This window comes from Corvus brachyrhynchos, unplaced genomic scaffold, assembly GCF_000691975.1.
Source record: "Corvus brachyrhynchos isolate BGI_N302 unplaced genomic scaffold, ASM69197v1 scaffold705, whole genome shotgun sequence".
Classification (NCBI taxonomy): domain Eukaryota; kingdom Metazoa; phylum Chordata; class Aves; order Passeriformes; family Corvidae; genus Corvus; species Corvus brachyrhynchos.
This window is the reverse complement of record NW_008238346.1, coordinates 3032194-3051055: the sequence shown is the minus strand read 5'-3', so window position 1 is coordinate 3051055 and position 18862 is coordinate 3032194. Positions and strand designations below refer to the sequence as shown.

The window sequence follows — 18862 nt, the reverse complement described above, 5'->3', positions numbered from 1 at the left end:
CTGAGCAAGCGTACCCCCAGCACTTCTGAGCCCCACACGGCCCCTACCCTCCCAGCCGGAGGTTTAAGATGTTCTCGACTAAAAAGGGGGGAGAAAAAAGCGCTCCGAGTCGCACTTTACCTTTTCTCGGCAGACTCTGCACGGCCCTTGTGCACCTGCGGGGGTTATGAGCAGCCTTTTCCCACCTGGATTTACACCGTGTTCAGCTGGGACAGCCTCTCCTCCACATCCACCACAGCCTGAACCTACAGCTACGACCTGGGGGTGGGGAAACAACACCAGGAACACCCACACTGCTGTAGGTTACCCTTAGGAGGAACATTGGTGTCCGCTCCTCCAATAGACTCGGTAAAGCCGAGAATGTCAGCAGCCCTGGAGCACAGCCAGCAGCCCCGGCAGCAGCACAGAGCTGAAGGACAGCCCCAGTCACACTGCCTCACAGCAGCACTGAAGTAGCTTCATGCAGGATCCAATTTTTTTCGAGAATGTTTTTCCTAATGCTTGCTTTTCCACAGAAAACTACGCTTGACCTGTGAGCAGAAGTACCATATTCACACCTACTACACCTGGAGGAATGATGTTTCAAAAATTATGTTTTGTTATTACGCTATTATGGTATTGTTATTATTATTCTGTGCCAGTACTGCTGGCTGCACAAAACTCAGCTCCTTTAGTCAAAGAAGAGCTTGCACACCTCTTCCCACACAAAACCTAAACACGGATCAGTAATTTTCAAATTGCACAGACAAAACATGCCCTTGTGTCTACCTCAGAGTATGTGGAGTTAGGAACACACCAAGTGCTAAATAATAAATAATTTCAGTCAAACCCAATGAGCAATGTAGATTCTAGGTTCTGCAACAGTGATTCATAAATGAAAATTATCTTGTAAGGATAAAAAAAGCCCTGTTGTTTTGCAGTGCTAGGTAATTTTTATTAATTTCATACTACTTCCCTTTCAAAAGTGCTATGTTTTTCTAGACTTCCAGTTCACTGTTGTTATTCTTGCCTAGAAGGGAACAAAGAAATTTTATTTCCAAGAGCACAGATGTTATTGTCTAAGTTATTGTTTCATATAATATTCTTTGTTCAGAAATAGCCATACAGGCATTTACATAAATAAAATCCATACATGACAGTTCATCACTTCAAGACAAGATTTCAATTAGAGATTAAAACTAGCAAAAGAAAAAAAAAAACTATGCAAGAGGAACCCAAGACTACATGAGTAACTCCATTGGGTTTCCACACTTCTTGCTTGATTTGTTCCTACACCAATGCTCCTGAAAAGAAGGGGTGAACTAGGTATCTGAACCACATGAAGTCTCTTATGTCTCCCATTACTGCCAGGTGTCTTTATTCCACACCATACAGACAACTCCATGGGAAACACCAACCACTACTTTCCAGTTTTTATTGTACCCAAGGAGGAAAAGTGAACCTTTGCTTGTTCTTTCTCCTGCTTATGAAATGCAGACAAAGCAGCTGCTTTTGGCTACTGCAAACCATCTTCTGAAATGCAGTGAGTAGCTACTAGCAGAGGGAGGATGTGGACAAGTGAACAAAAAGTGTGGGAGGACTAAAACATCAGTGAGGTGCTTTGCATGTGGGCAAATGCTTGTGCAAGTCACTCTCGTCCCAGGGAGCCAAAGGACACCTGACACAGCCACAATCTTGGTTCAGAACCAGGGGCATGAACAGAACTCTAAAAACCCAAGTGCAAGCATTCATCTAAGTATTAGTAACTGCAAGAAGATGATGCAACAAAAACTAAGAGGCAGGGAAAAAAAACCTGAGGCAATTTGAGTGTAATAAAACATTAAGTCAAACGAAAGTATTTTGCAACAATTTTAATCTCAAGATTCTTCCCATCTGCAAAAGCCCAAACTTGAAGTATATATAAGTGGACAAAAAGGCTGACCCTGCAGTTTCAATCAGCAAATGTCTACTGTGTTCCACAAATAATCATCTGACATTCCTGAATTAGTGAGAAATGATAACTAGGTATTCAACTGAAGAAATACTGAAAATCTGATAATAATTTGATTCAGTATTTTTGTCATATCCCAGAATGTCAATTTTCTATTATGATGTGAAAAACTTGATGGGGTAGAAATCCTGATGACGTAGCTACACACAAATCAGCTTCAATACAATTAGCTTCAAAATAATATTCACAGATGCATATTATACGGCATAAGTGCAAAAAATGAGCTGCACATTAAAGTGTTTACTGATTTTAGAGAGAATTACCTGTAGGCAGTCCAAGCCAACATTCAACCTTTAATGAAACTGAAATCATGTTTATGAAGAACAAATCTCGGTCTAACTTCAGACCAGAAATTAGGCTGAAAGGCTAGTAATCAAAAGAGATACAGTTTTCCAAGTCATATTAATGGTACCAAGTTAAGTGAGCCTTACAATAATTTCAAATGCAAGTCTGCAGAACAGACTCACAATGTAATGGCTATTCCATAAACTTGTGTGCATTCAACAGGAAAATAAAAGCAAAAACTTTAGCAGCACATGGTGGCATAAACCAAGAACAGAACAGAAAATTTAGCTTGCAGCTTTACAACCCACTAAGTTACATATTTGTGTCACACTAACAATCCAAGCATACAGATACATGCAGGTACTTAAACAGCAGAATTTCCACGAAGTGACCCTCATTTTTTAAGCTGAAGCTCTTGATCTTCTAAAAAAGGAAGGGGAGCAACTTGGTGGACATGCAAATGAAATGGGGCATGTCAGAGACTTAGTGTTTTAACAGTTTTTTCATTTCAGTGAATCCATCTGGATTCCCAAACTTGTTTAGAAGGAAGAGTAGGACTTGTTTATGCTTTTCAAGCTGTGGAATAAGCAGAAAGAATCAGAAATAGATAATTTTACGTTTTTTAAATTGCTGATTTCCGATCAGGGTAGATCCTAACATGACAAACTCAGCTAAGTACCATATTAATTCAATAAATATATAGTTCCTTTGTGCTGTAAAATCTTCTGGAGAGGGAAAAAGCTAGCAGAATTGTAGCTGACTTCCCCTTGTCCATGTATGTGTCCCTCCCCTCCTTTTTCTTTTTCCTGAAGCAGCTTCCTCAAACCTAATTGATTAAATACTCAAATTAGGACTGAAATCAGGATCTTAAATTAGACAACAGAGAAAAGTACCACTCCTGAGACTTCACACTCCAAAAAAATGAAGTAAGAGCTGTCTGTGGGGCAAAGTACAGACTAATGAAGTCTGTGTGCTCTATACACTATCCTCCCTCAGCTTCAGGGTGCCCTAATTATTACCATATATTAAAAAAAAAAAACAGAGAAAAAGTGTCAGGATGTATTTCACACAACTTCCATGTTTCAGTTAGTTGTTATCCCCCTACTCCCAATTTGCTTCCTACACATAGTTTCTTTTGAATTCTGGAAACATAAGAAAAAGTATTGCTTGGACTGAATCTTACTTGCACTTTTAATTCCATGCAGCAGCAGTTGGTCTCGCCTCCATTACCTACAAAAACCAAAGTGAATGAGCAAAATACACAGGTACACAACTTCCCTAATTTAAGAGGTGACATGTGGCATTGTCCAGGATTTTTAGAAGGAAAAGTCATTTAGACACCCCATGTGCTTACAAGCTCTTCAGAACAAGCAAACTGAAGTAATTAAGCCAAAGTATGTACCTTGATGTTCACTATGCAAGTTTTCAGCACTGCAGGGTTTGACCAAACCCTCCTTTAGAAGTTTGTCAGCTATATTCAAAGAACCATTGTCAGAATGTTTCTCCACTGTTACTAAATTAACATTTCCATTAATCCCTTTCACTGTAATTGTGACGCATTGCTTCAATAATAGTTTTTTCAACTTGCCAAGCACTAATGGAGACCACTCAGCTTTCTCTATTCCTGCAAAAAAAAAAAAAGGAAAATCAAGTTTGTTATATAAATAATTACTTTAAGATATAACTTGAATCGTACATACGTGTTTTGGAAAACATGATGCTAAATTTTCCTAATATAAATAGCTTAAATTCTAGAGATAATGAACTAAAACCATGTTTTCTAAACCAGCTTTTGCCATGTTTACCAATGTATTATTTCAGAAGATCATCATGTTGTTTACCAGTTTACCAGTATTTAGGAATGAACATTACCACCAGAACAGGTACAAATTTATAATGTTCAAGAAAACCAGTCAGGGTTTTTTTGGTTATTTTGGGGAGGTTTTTTTTACCTGCAAGTGAACATGTAATTGTCTGAAAAGGCAGCTTTAAATAGGAATCAGTGATTGGCAGCACCTTTGAAAGGGGTAAAGTTTCTGTGTTTCCATAGTCTCCATACAGTACTTTCACTGCAGACTGAGAAGCTTCCAGAACAACAGCTCTGTACCAATTGCCATTACCTGTAAAGATCGGGACAAGAACGGTCATGTGTGAAGAGTCCCTCATAAACACAGTTCATCCTGAGAACAAGAAACTGCAGAGTTTTCCAGGAATTTTTAGAGACTGCGGTGGATATATAAAAGGCCAACTGACAAGAAGCACAATTAAGAGATCCATAAGCACTTTCAAGTTGGTGTTTTTCCTTTGTCTAAAGCAAAAACAAAAGCTGTGTTTCATAAAGGCCAAGGAAATGGAAGGACAAATGATTGTCTCACCTGAAAATTGAGCACAACAGGCTTCGCCCAGTTTTGGCTGGAAGGGCTGTTTGTTACAAGATCTACAATAGTCTTCCAGTGAAGTCAGCTCCTTAAAGAGCTTCTTTTGACCTACAGAAAATACCCACATTCACTAACTAATCACATTCAGGTATAATGAAGGGCATACTTAAGTTTTAAACCCCTCCTGCTCCCACCTTTGACAGTATTTTCCTACTGTCCAAGATACATTTCTACACGGTTCAGTTCACTATACACATTCATTTTATTAACTAGCTTGCAACAGTGACTTCTTACTGGTATTAGGAACAATGAACACTTTTTCTTACCTCTATTTTGGACTGGTACAGCATAGAACAAGTCTGGGCTTACAACTTCTGTTATCCAGACAGATACGGTTTCATCTACAGACAATTCAATTGACTTCCAGTGCCCAAGTGAGGTTGCTAATAGAAATTGTAAGAAAATGCAGTGTTATCACTGTCCCCCAAGCATATATATATATATTTTAAGGAATTGTTATTTTATTTTATATTTATAATAACTTCTTGAATTTCAGACACAACTACATGTCTTCCCTTCAGGAAGACAAATATGAACCAAGATAATTGATGCTTACTTTGCTGTTCATAATCTGTTTGCATACAAAAGCAGCTAAAGTAAAAAAAAAAACTCAGAAAAAATAAGATCTTGAAAAGCAAACATGAGAAAAGTTTCAGTCATAGAAAACTTCTCTAATTCTCACAGAGACAAACAGCATTCATTTAAGACGAACACAGCTATTTTTATCTTTCTCTTTTTGTCTGCAATGCCACCTGCAGGGCAGCTGGTGCTCAACTGCAACAACTGACAATGTAACCAAAACTGTGCATGGATATTAATTACAATTAAACAAGAAAATAACAGTTTAAGGCTGGAATACTGAAAACTCTAGTTAAATCTAAAAGTTAACATTCCTTTAATTACCTTTTTGGTCAACAGTGTTTTTTGGAAAGTTATTTTTATCCTGCAGAACTTCCTTTACAGCCAATTTTTCTGAAGTTAGTATCTCATTGATCATTTTTGGACAATCTGTGGAATTGTCAGTAAGCTCTACACCTGCCCCATCTTCAGAAAGGGAAGTTACTGTAGCTTGAAGCTCTAATCCTGAAGTGTACCTATGAAATCTGGTTGTAGCTTCTGGATTCCATTTGCTATTTCCAGGCTTTATACCTAGGAAGTTAAGTAATTGTTAAAATATCTCCATTCGTTAATGCTGACCTTCCTCAACATTATGATTTCCTTAAAAAAATACTTTAAAAACATTTTTTTAAAGCACACCCTGAAATATCAAGGCTACTTTTACTACCCTAGGGAAATACATTGTCCTTCATCCTGTTAACTGGTCTTCCTCCTTTTTTCTAAATGACCACATTTCCTCAGACTCCCAAGTTTTTCCTTCTATATTTTACATTTCAACCAAGTAAATCCTTTGCCTTAGCACAAACATTACTATTAAGACCGTCATTGGATCAGTATAACAATGCCTTTTTATCAAAGGAGCAGAAAAAAACCTCAGTGTTTTAAGGGTGGGTAGGTGGGGGAACTGCAAAAGACTTTAATGAAGTGTGGCTTTGAGCTTTTTCCTGTTTCCACATTTTTCATTTTTAAACCAAGTACACTACATCAGAAAGAAAGAAAAATTCTGCAGAATTTTGAATGGTGTGGAAAAGGACTTTGCAGGACATTGAGAAACAGCAGTACAGTGCCAAACTCTTCAGGAGTCAAATGAAAGGGAACTGAAAGGCCAATGTTCTTCATTAAAACACATTAGCTCCTTTGCCTGCAAAAATTTTGAGAAATAAAGTTGCACAAAAGCACATTTACTCCTAGCAAGGCAACAACCAAAAGCCAGTAAGAACTACAGATGAAGCAGAACTAAACAAGTTCCCTTTGACTAGTAAAGCAGGAAGCAAAGTCCATGCAGATCACTCAGAGAACTGGCAGGAGCTGAAAAGAGAAACAAACAAACCAACCCAAAAGAACAAGAGTTCTGCACACTATTCCCTCTCATCACCACCTTCCCCCAAAGCAGCAAGTCTCTAAATGCAAGAGCTCTTGTAAGAGAAAGAATTCAGAAGATGATTCACCTGAGAGCCAGCATTTAATTGCTTGAAATGGAAGTTCTAGGAATGAGGACGAGATCTGTCGGATATTATCCAGTGGTACTTCCTCAGTATTTCCATAGTCCACAAAGCTCACTTGAACAGTTCCATTTGAAGTGACATTTTGCACCACAGCACGGTACCAGTTACCATCCTCTAATTTGAAAAAAGTTTTAAAAAAATTAATATTACTTCACACATTTGGTAAGTCTACCAGCTTTCATTTTGTAATAAATAAATATAATTCTTTGCTGTTCTCTGCCAATGCAAACTATCAGCTAATTTTTCATGTTCACCCTATAAAAACAAAACTATTTTAGTCTGTTACTTGCCAGAGTAAAAAGCACAGCAAAGGTCTCCATTCTTAGGTTCAAAAACATCTGGTGGAGTTTTCTGACAGTATTCAGACAATGATTTGTTAAGTGAGTTTAGAGCAAGTAACTCTGAAAATTAGAAAGAAAAAAAAAAAAGATGAGATCAACAAAATAAGCTGACTTGAAATTTATCAATACTTTTCACTGTGCAGTTTACTTGTACACCTTCAAATGTATTCCTTGACTACAGAAGTCAAGGAACAAACATCCCTCGCTTTTTAAGAACTGCCCCATATTTTTCGTTTGAATGCCTTTGGCTCCCACTTCATTCACTGAATTTTGTCACATTCTTTTTCTAGCATTTAAAAAGCCAGTGGCTATCAGAAGTCTTTATACAGACTTCTGGTAGAGAAACAAAATTACTTTTTAACTAATCCAATAGGAAGTCACATCTCAATGGCTGCATTTTCTCATTTTCATGTTACAGTAATTGTACCTTTTTAAATTTTTATAAATTCCAAGAGAGTTCTAGAAGAGAGCTCCAGTAATTGTTGTCTTGGCATAGGGAACATGACACTTATTTGCTTTTATTAACAGAATCACTGAATCATGGAAGGCTGGAAGAGACCTTCAAGATCATCTAGTTCAACCATCAACCCAGCACCACCATCACAACCCCTAAACCATATCCCCAAGTGCCACATGTAGATGCTTCTTGAACACTTCCAAAGACAATGACTCTACCACCTTCCTGGACAACTTATTCCAATGCCTGGCCACTCATCCAGAGAAAAAAATTGTAAGATATCTTTTGGCTAGGTTATGGTAACTCTTCTACTTTACTGCTTATCTTCAACATTTTCAGATTTCAACACCATGATCCAATTTCTTTGTCACTCCACTTGTACTCTTAGATAAAAACCTCAGAGAGAAGCCTTTGTGCTATAAGCTTACTTGACATAGTAATTCATTATAACTATAATAAATGACAAATCAGAAGGCAAAGAAATGATCAGAAAGAATAAAGCTGAATAAACTTACCATGGCTGTTTGAAATCTGACAGTAGAATTCTCCAGGATTGTACACTGTACACACTATGACACTAAGCATTTGGTTAAGAGTTAACTTAACCCACTGGCACATTCTTTTGTTCGCTGTGTCCTCTAGAGAGAACAGAGAAAAGCAGAGAATGAAAAGAAATTAAGTAACTTTTACAGGAAAAAAACCCATCCTGAATGCTCATTCACATTCTCAAATTTCTTGTTGTAAATTGTCCAACAGACTAACTACTAGTGAGAGCCTCCTTGCAGAGTAAAACCAAGTAAGAGAAATATGCTAGTTTGGTAGTGAAGAAATACATTAAACAAGAGAATAAGCCACAGGTAACAGGGAAGAGTAATCACACAAAGAGGTAATGACTAGGTGGCAACAGCCTGAGCAAGAGGGATACTGGGGAACCTTTATCCCTGGAAACAGGGCAGGGAGCAATAGAAAAGGGAAACACCTGTCACCAAAACTACTGGAAACAATCTAAGGAGGAAGAACAAAAAAGATTACTAGAAAAACTGGTTGCAGAAACTTGCACTATATATTATGCTCAAGTACCTGACAGAAGCTTGTAGAATAGATCATGGGAACACAGACACATGTTGTAGAATAGGTCATGGGAACACTAAATCATGGTGCACTGGAGAACACACTGTTTCAAACCTGCATTCAGCAGCTCCCGCTCAGTGAGGGAAATTTAAAAAAAGGGGAGAGGTAACCAAGAAACCAACGAAGTACAAGGTCTCTATGCGACCTTGAACAAGCTGCAAACTGCTTTGAGAAAGTTTTGCTCCGTTTTTCTTCCCCCTCTCAGGCTCAGTTTAAAGGCATAGAAAGGCACAAGAATTAACTTCTGGGCAGCGATACGGGATACACATCACAAAGTCACCCCAAGACAAGGACAATGAAGATGAAAACAGGAAATACTATTTGCACTAATGGACAAGGGCATAAGAACAGGCAGGTGATAACTACTAGTCATATCCCACTTCAACTGGAAACTGTAAGAACTTCTAACCAGAGTAAGTACCAACTTCCAAAAGCAGGCAATTACAGCTTTGTTAAGTGTGCACACCTGGACACAAACACATACAGACACACAATTTCTTTACTAAGTTGCCATGGCTAAACTTCAGACTTGTGAAGGCTAGACTTGATGAGCCAGACCGAAAAGCTCTTACCAGTTAAGAGCTTGCATTCTCTGTACCCACTCTAGCAGGAGGTTAAATAATGCCAGTGCAGCAAGATGTGTTCATACTCACCATTGGCTTGCTCAACATCACTCACTCTGGCTGCTGGTAACGCCATCCGCAGTTCCTCAGCTGCACAGCCTTCCTTGACAAGAAGGCTCGATATATTCACTACTGGAGTAACTGATGCATCTGTAAGCTCCACCACAGATCTAGAACTCTCTTTATCCACTACTTTTACGGTCAACACTTTGTCTTTCACCAGCTTTTTCATGTAAGAAATACCTTCTGAGGTCCACGTTCCTAACGGTGGCTTTACACCTAGAAAGTCACACAGGATGGAAGGGTTCTGAGGTCAGTCCCAGTCTCACCAATGTGTGCAAAGGTACAATAACTGTGAGTACATTATGAAATATTTGTCATATTTTGTAAATATGCCATGACAGTTAAGAATTCTGGAAATAATGCCTACCATTACCTCCATCCTTCCCCATATTTCAGTGTGATGGTTATTTAATACCACTTGTTTTCCCCTATCTAGTTTGAAACTGCTTATCATTTACTTCATACCTGCCAGGCTACATCTTATGGCTTGAGCTGGCAAGTCCATTAAGCTTGGAATAATAGGACGAAGTCTGGCCAGTGGAAGAGAGTCAGAATTACCATAATCCATATAGTCCACCAAAACAGTGTCTTCAGAAGCATAAGCTCTAACAGCAGCACGATACCAAAGGTTGTCTTCTAGAAAGGAAGATACAGATGTAACATCTGAGAACAGAATGGGGTTTTTTTGACAGACCAATATAAAAATATATCCATCTCCATACAGTTCAGGACTACCAGGTGTTGGCTAAATAGCATTTTGAGAAGCAGTCTATCAGAGAAGCATCATTACATATAACCCCATTTCTTCTCTGCTTTTTTTGGGGCCTAAAATTTCAAAGATATACTTATTTCCAACCCTGGAGAAACAGTACTTAGCAACATAAAAACCCCAAATTTCTCCATGATCTCTTAAAAAGCTATTCTAAATAATCTGAATCCAGTGTTAAGAGTTTGCTCAATAAAGGGACATTTTAAAATTGGTATTTTATAGATATAATTTTTTAAATCATGATCAAGCATTATCCACAGCTAAAAACCAGAGGCGAACTCCATATGAAACATTTCTAAACCTAAGTACAACGTGTATCTTTCTGGTAATATATTTAAGTGACATAGCTTAGTACTTTCACTCCATATTTACCTGTGAACTGGGCACAGCACGCATTGCCAGCAGCAGGACGGAAAGATGGACTACTGGGAAATTGTTCACAGTATTCATTAAGAGACACTTCAAGCTCAGCAAGTTGACCTGATGTTAAAATACATAGGTTTTGGAACACAGCCTGTCTTGCAGTTATCACAAAATAATTAAGCTCAAAGCCTGGAAGATATCTTGTAGTCAAATGGAGATTATTTCAAATGTTTAACATTGATCAGACTAGGGCTCTTCAATCAGTAGCATCAAAGAGAGTCCTCGTGTGTGTCTGAGGAATCACAGCACTGAATAGACAGGGACACCAGTGATGGACTTTTTCAGTGAAGGGACAAAACTGAAGCCAGTGGAAATTGAAACCAAGCTAGTGGAGGCATGCCAAGAAGAAACCAAGGAAGACAGACAGCCCTTCCAACAAAAGGCAGATGATGAGATAGGTCACTCCTTCCCAAAGGACACACTTTGCTATTGATTACCCAGAATTAAAAGGCTGCACATGGACACAGAAGAAAAGCCTACTGTAGGAGATACACCAGATCACATCCAGCTGCCAAAAGTCTTTTAGCTGAAGAAAACCTGCTGGCTGAGACAGCACTGGGAGGATGAGATATCTCACAACTTACTCTGCTCTTTATTCTCCCCCAGACACGTGTTTATGGGCACTGTGGAAGATACATGTGAAGTCCCTGCAGCCTCATGCTCTGACCCACTAGAGAGTCATGTTCTCCTCTATCAGAAAACACGAAACACAGGGTTTGGGCACTGACTTTCTCATACTCATAGATTTTCCCCATGCTATGAAACAAGAAGTTCCGTCCATGCACAGTCCTTAAGAAAAGGCTTGTTAAACAGTTACGGGGAATAACAAGGTATACAGAAATAAACAAAGTCATTACAAACTCAAATGCATTTCTGGAACACCCGAGTGAACGTATTTAACATTAAGTATTTGGATACAAATTGACTTCTGACTGCTAAAATCCAAGCTATATCTTTTTTCTACTTTGCACTACTCAAACAAATTATCACCTTTCGGAGTAGTAAGTGATACTAACAGCTAACACTTCCAGAAATTATCCTCTGTACCAGCATTGCTCTTAACTGACTGAGGCATGGACTATAGTTACATGGAATGACCATTTCAGGTCAACCTCCAAGACCAGCAGTACCTTCCTCCAGCCACTCCCTACCAAAGAGAAAAATGCCATACTAGGCATCCTACATCCCATTTCCAACCCATTACTTACGGGCACTTTGCATCCGCTGACAAAAAAAGGTCTCTGGATTTTGAATGTGGGAAACCACACCAGAAAATTCATCTCCGATACTTAAAGAGACAAACTTGGCAATTGAATTAGCACAGTGAGGAGAGTCTTCATCCTCAGGTAATTTTTTTTCACTTCTCTTTGAATGGTTTTCTGATACTGCACAGAAAAAGAAAAAAGGTTGCCAATCAAAAGCTAGCTGACTTTGAAAATATAAACATACTGAAACAGTTTATTCTTTTTGTTGATGCTTTGGACTTTGAAGACTCCTGTCATACTATGAAATTAATGCTCACATAATAATTACTAAACAAATATTTTATACTATTAGAAAGTAATATGAGCTGGTATGAGCTAATGTCAGTAGCAACCTGAAGGAATCTCCATTAGCCAACCATTTAAAGTATGAGGTGATGCTAGTGAGCAGCTAGAATATCATGCAGCACAGGAGGACCTAAAATTCCACAAGTTTAGTTTGATTTGCTTGCTTACCTCTTGGAGAGTCTCCTCTGGCATCACTTCCTGGAGTTAAATGCGACTTCATTTCTAAGGGAACCTTATTTAGGCAGTCTTCTAAAACCGACATGCAAGAATAAGTGATTTACTATACAAAATAGCCATCAGTTAGTTCCACTTCAGAACCATCCTCTGAGCCAGACCTATATCCCTATCACAAGGTGAACACGTTCTATTTATTTGCTCAGCACTTAATATGTTTAGAATGCAAAACAAAAGTAATTTCAGACTAGCTCAACTTCTTGAGTCTTCTGAGCACATTCACAGCTCCAAGACTGTTTGACTTCATAAAATGAGCAAAGCAGTAACAATCAACATTTACTTGCAGTCACTAAAGACTGCTAGCTGAAAAACTCATTACAGGTTTTCAGACACAAGGATTTGTAACTCACCTCATTATAAACAACACTGAGTGTGTAATGATTTAGTTAAGCTGTCTTTGTAAATCTTGGTTTCTTAGCTATTACATATTCCATTTCTGATGCATGAAGCAGTATTCCAAACTTTCAATACCATTATTTGCAAATGAAAACCTCAATACAGGTGTTTCAGTTGCTTGTAAAGTCTGGAATGAATGTGTGGAACATTTCAAGAATGCAGTGATATTTATGTGATCTTCTCTCCAAAGGGTTGGGAGGTTATATATCACTTTGCCACTAGTGTGCTGTGAAGCAACCAAATGTGAAATAAGCACAACCCTGAATCAGCTGAATTTACATGGGACCAAGGTGAATCATTCTCTGACAGACTGCACAGTACAACATGGAGATAAGCTTCCTGCACCTGAAGAAATTTAGCAAGCTAAGACAATCAACCACCACATCCTTCGAAGTTTCTGTGGGCTGCAGATCAATGAAATGAATATGCTCTTGGCACCACACTGCTCCTGCTCTGCAGCCAGAGGAAAATCTAAACAATAGAATCTTCCACATGATAAAAGGTACACCTTGCATGCATTGATCTGCTTTGACAATCAAAGCCACCCAGCTCAACTGAAAATCTTAAGTCTGACTCCTCAAGGGTCTGGTGCTTTGTCTTGTCTCTCACCGAGGCTTCGTAAGCTGGAAATACAAACATGCTTATAGTGTTCTCCAGCTGGATACAGAAATATCCAATGATTGTTCTTTCTTTGAGATCCTTAGTGAGCATGTATGAAATATAATGAAAGCTGGTAAAATCCTACACGGAACTAGAAATTGATACTGCAATTTTTAAAGAGTTAAAATGCATGAGAAAGAAACAAAATGGTACCAAGTTTTCATGCATCTATTAAAAGAGAAAAATAAACAACATAATCCAGAACACACTGAAGTTAATACAATTCTATTGGAAAAGTGATGTCACTAAAGTTTAAGGTTATTAAGCTTAACAAGGTATTTCAGGCACTGACATTTTATGGAAAGGTGAAATAAAATAAAATTGAAAAACAAAAGTCAAGGGAGAGACTGGGAGAGTGACAAGAGGGAGGAGGGCAAAAGAAAAAACAGTTGCCTTTTACAGGTGTTGGGGAGGGATGTGAACATAAAAGCCTTAATTGTGTTGGGATTTTTTACCCACACAACCAAGCACTTACCAGAATCTGGAAGAACAACATCTACAGCAAAACTCAACCTCACTTCCTCCTGTAATATATCAACACCAGTTACTGAACAGTGCTTTCCCATCAGCTGGGAAAAAAAGCTAGCAACGCGTTTATTCTATCCTTTTCCTTTTGGACCATAATTGGCAAAGAAACATTTAATGGACTGGAAATAATTATAATTAGAACAAGAGGGGATAGCAGATTATTTCCCCCCCATCTAAGTGACTAAATAATTAAGGCCTTCAGAAATATTGTCTTGCATATTAGAGTTAAAGCTGTTGTTGGGGATTGAAGTGCTATCAATTCAACTAACTTCTGCTCTCTCTTCTACAGAATTGGGAAATTAAGTTAAACAGCAAGAATCCCCAGAAGCTGAATTACCCTATTTGTAACAGGTACAAGTTATGTTTAAACTGGAGTTGTTCAGCTGTAGCTCCTTGTAATAACAAACTTCAAGAAACAATGCAGAGATATACTGAACATCAATGAAAAACAAGTGCTGAAGACTCACACATTCACCTCCTCACATCTGTTTTATGGGACAACTGAGCTGAAATTCCCACTTATGATGCTCTCATAAATAAGAAGAATTTAATTCCATCTGCTTCCTCGTAACCTTACCACCCCAGAGTAGATTATAGCTACTGCTTTAACTGCTGGCATCCATTTTTAAGAAGTCTAATAATTTAATGTAACCCACATAATTAACATTCAACATGCAATCTAAGCTCTCTTACTCCTGCAGAACTTATGTAAGCTTCAAAAAGTGAACAAGGGAAAAGAAAAACAACGTTCTGTTCCTTGAAAATAAAGTGACTGCAAATTTTTTATTCATATTGTACAACCATTTGGTATAAAGGGCCCTCACCATCAGTTTCATTAGAACACAGTCACAAGTACACACACAGCAGGAACTAACAGGATGAACTAAAAGAAGTCTCATGACATGAATAAATCCTTTCGAAACAGATGAATAAACTACTTCAAAGAAGTACATGACAAAGGAGTTCTACAGTGCAAAGATGAGGCTAGTTGGAGGTATGCACATTTATTCATCTTCATAAATGTGATCCCAAGAAGCCACAAGGACAGAAAAATCAACTCCTGCAGAAGAGTTCATAAGAAGACTGGAAGAAATGTTTGGCTTAAAGTAAGATCAAGAGAGGCTTCAAAACATTACAAAGGAGAACTGTCATCTTTAGTTCCTTCTACAGCAAAGGAACAACAGCTTATCTGCATCTGTTACTGTGTAATACTACATTAAATGTATTTCTCTAATAAATTTCCAAGCCTCTAAGAATCAGCTCACGGCTTTTTCCCAGAAACAAGACACCAAAAGTTTTCTGAACTGGACACACTACATCTGTTTCCTTCCCAAAGTATCTCTCTAGCAACATCATACACGTCTTTGTTTTTAACTTTTTCACAAATGTTTTTTTCAAACAAAAGCAGAGTTGTCTGATAGTGCTTCTAAGAGCTCCAGAACTAACATTTTTCTGAATACTTCTCCAGTAACTTTTCATTTGAAGCACTGATCGTTCTAAAAGGAGCAACTTGTCCCTCTCCTGTACAGGTTAAATTAAGCACACTGCCACTCACTCACACCAGATCCATTCAAGACATAGTGAAAATCATATTCCATACCTTAAGATAAACTCCTGTCTTGGTTTTGCTATTACTTAAACTGTAATCAAAGAAAAACATGTCAAATTTGAAGAACAAAAGACTGACAAGTAGCATTAATAATACAATCTACTTGCAAATAGAGATGAAAGGCTGTGTTCATTGTATATGATTTTTGCCAACACTTATTCCTTATCCAAGAATATGCAGAATTACAAATATGGTAATATGTAATAACGACAGACATAAGATAATGCAGTACTAGCCTAAGAAAAAGCAACACATTTTACTGTAAGAGTGCCTTCCCATGGTCATATATGTTGTAGTGGGAGGGATATTGTCTTTCTATGAAGATTATCTGGCAGAACTTCCAACAAACTTACTTCTGTTTAATGGGATCACAAACTACTCGATGTGCTGGCCAATCTTTTTTCTGACAATCTGCAGAGCAATAGTATGTTTGCAGACACTGTGAACATCTGAGCTTTCCTAAAAAACCCAAAAAAGACAAAAAAAAGAAGTCTGAGCAAAACACATATTGGAAGGGACAACACCTGTTTAAATAATTGCTTTACAAAACACCTCTCCTGCAATTCTAAGCACATACAAATAACTATTTGTATTCACATACAGCTATCAGACATTGCTGCCCCAATGATCCAAATTCCTTCTACAGTTAAGGAAAAAAACCCCACCACTTTTGATAAAGAGATGCTCTCTTCTGCTTGTCAGTTCTGTTACTCCAACTATGTTCTGAATAGTCTATCCTTGTGTTGGAGAATTAAAAATATACATCAATTTTAAGGCATTTCTGAGCAAATCTGACCTGGTTTCACTGATAAATGTACTGCATGTCACAGACTACAGGACAACAGGCACTTACCAAACAGACCACAATGATGGCAAGTGCCCCCTTTAGGGGGTGGTACTAACAGACTCAAGAAACTCTTATCATAGCAAATAGAAAAAGCACTCTTAGAGGAATATTGCAATTTCTTTGGCTTCCCATTAATCCAATTAGAATGTGACACCTGTGGAAGAAAAACCTGAAGTCATTCTTACTGTAAAAAAGCTGCCCATTAGGGTAGAAATATTTTAATATACAAAAATATGACAACAAAGAGAGACAAAACTTCAAAGTTCTAGAAAGAGAAATACATGCTGATAATTTCTGCTATCTAGAAATGCTCAGAATACTTGGGGCAACTATAAAGTGAAATAACTCACAGTATTTCCTTTATCAGCTGCAGCTATGCAGTTCTCTCTACCAGTTTTGTCTTCCATAGAACTTCCTAGAAGCAGAAGTATTTGCAAAGGGATCTGATTAACAACACTAACACGTGCCTATGTCATGGAATATTTGCAGGAAGAAACAAGGTTCTTGGCTACTCCTACTGTTCTGCCAGCCCCTTTGAGTGAATGCAGATGCCTGGACCACGACACACTCTGGAAGTCACTTGTTTTCACTCTGATACCATATTTATTCAATAATGCAATCACTGGTATTACTAAAATAACAGTTTCACCTTCTGCGCTTATCACTCAGTACTGAGAAACAAACACTCTGAAACAAGAGATTCTGACTTTCCACTGAGTGCCTTACAAACCCTGTGGTCTTCCCTGCGAATTTTATCTTTACCAAACAACTCTTACAAGACATTCAGCTTAGCCTGCATATCAACATACTAAGAACTGCTTTTTCAAGTTTCCTACTAGGAAACTAATCCACCTTCAAAGAATTTGTTTCTGTTCTAGGCTACACATGCCAGTCAGAGCTTGCTCCAGTCTGGCAGGCCTATCCAAGGTCTCCACAGAGACAACATAAAGCTTACACGGCCTTTTCCTCGCACCTGGAAGCAAGTTAATCTTGTAAACTTTGCCTGAACTAAAACTCTTGACTAACATGAAATCAAATTGCATGAACTCTCCAGGCCCAAGATGTTTGTATACAAAGCTAATTCAGATCTTCCAAAATGAAGCCTTTCCCTCTCCCCAACTTGGAGTAAGAGATCATGGATCAGACAGTACAGAGGCACTTAAGAGGCAAGAAATATTACTGAAGGAACTGAAACTCCCACATATTGGTCCAAACTCCCTAATACTTCAATTATCCTGGTGGGGTTTTTTAGTTTCTAAGGCATTTCAGCTGGCACAAGTTTGGATAATTAGGAGTTGTATTTATAAGCCATACTCATACTGATGACGTGTATCAATAATCAAGCATATACACAATCACAGAAGAATAAAGTCAAGATACCTCTGTCAATCTTTGGACAAAGTCTCTCTTACTGCACCTGTACTGCTGTTAAAACTTTCTCTACTGTTTCTGCACTTGTCAAAAATACCCTGTATTGTTTGCTTACAAAATACTGGTTTTTATTAGATATTTCAGAAACTCAGCCTCAAAACTAGAAGCTTTTCAACAGTAAGTTGGTACCTGTGACCCTGTTGCTTAAATCTCCATCTGTAACTTCATTATGTTGAAGATTAAGTGGTTCTGCCATCATGTAAAGGCTCACATTAGAGTATGACCAAAGGTGGCTGTGGGCCAGGTAACTGCAAAAGCATGGATTTAAAGATTAATTCAGGCAGGCACACAAAGTATTTTTGGGTCATGTTCCGAACATATATTTAAACATTCATTTTGGAAGGCTAATTCTCTACCATCTATTTCTTTTGTTTGCACAGCAAAATACTTTCTGCATTAAAGAGCTCAACAATGAGCATTACAGACTGAATGATAAAAATTCCTTTAGGAGAGAGGAACACACTGACAAGCAGGAGTGGCCATCACCACCTACATGTGAAGCTCGCTGTCTCTCTGTGGAGAAAACCTCACTGTACTTTCAGTAAAAAAGTTTGTAGTAATAGAAACCACAGGCTACACTCCTGGGTTCCTCATGGCCGGGAACCTGAGGAGAACCACTGCCCTGGGCTCTGCTGAAATGCATTTTCAGCACCAAATCTTCCAAATGATAACACACAATATAATTGTTTTAAATGAAAAACATTGGAGAAAACAAAATAAAATGAACCTGCGAATAAAGCAGAGTAGTCTTCGAAGTGACACTGCAAACCAACTCAACCAGAAACGTGCTTTCAACAACTGCAATTTAACAGGTGCTATTTAAATTAAGTCATTTTAATTAACTCAGAACAAAATTAGACACCCCCGTCCCACGGCCTCCAGCCAAGCACGCAGCCCCCCCGCCCACCTCCGGCCCTCTCTCCCCTCAGCAAAGCGCGCACCCCCGGGCCGCTCCCGGCTCCCT

The 18862-nt window shown here is 38.3% G+C and overlaps 1 protein-coding gene across 8 annotated transcripts in view; it reads right to left on the bottom strand.

Annotated features, from left to right (window-relative positions):
* The window catches only part of TDRD1 (tudor domain containing 1), a 27691-nt gene extending 8971 nt beyond the window's left edge, over window positions 1–18720 (bottom strand). The window contains exons 1-22 of one of the 8 annotated variants that reach the window (XR_001862294.1): window positions 18626–18720; window positions 18028–18146; window positions 16818–16882; window positions 16474–16621; window positions 15974–16079; window positions 15612–15651; window positions 13959–14007; window positions 12362–12442; window positions 11852–12028; window positions 10593–10700; window positions 9917–10087; window positions 9419–9667; window positions 8150–8272; window positions 7127–7237; window positions 6780–6950; window positions 5617–5862; window positions 4980–5096; window positions 4651–4761; window positions 4228–4395; window positions 3678–3899; window positions 3459–3505; window positions 121–1009 (exon numbers count right to left, since the gene is read on the bottom strand). Coding sequence is in view for 7 of the 8 variants with exons in the window: in XM_017735206.1 (XP_017590695.1) it covers window positions 2759–2851; window positions 3459–3505; window positions 3678–3899; window positions 4228–4395; window positions 4651–4761; window positions 4980–5096; window positions 5617–5862; window positions 6780–6950; window positions 7127–7237; window positions 8150–8272; window positions 9419–9667; window positions 9917–10087; window positions 10593–10700; window positions 11852–12028; window positions 12362–12442; window positions 13959–14007; window positions 15612–15651; window positions 15974–16079; window positions 16474–16621; window positions 16818–16882; window positions 18028–18097 (2673 nt within the window). In the remaining variant the exon portion in view is untranslated. Of the gene's footprint in view, window positions 1–120; window positions 1010–1835; window positions 2852–3458; window positions 3506–3677; window positions 3900–4227; window positions 4396–4650; window positions 4762–4979; window positions 5097–5616; window positions 5863–6779; window positions 6951–7126; window positions 7238–8149; window positions 8273–9418; window positions 9668–9916; window positions 10088–10592; window positions 10701–11851; window positions 12029–12361; window positions 12443–13958; window positions 14008–15611; window positions 15652–15973; window positions 16080–16473; window positions 16622–16817; window positions 16883–18027; window positions 18147–18625 lie in introns of those variants that run through there. The other 7 variants (XM_017735206.1, XM_017735208.1, XM_017735207.1 and 4 more) reach the window with 7 other exon arrangements.
* Window positions 18721–18862: the final 142 nt, after the last annotated feature.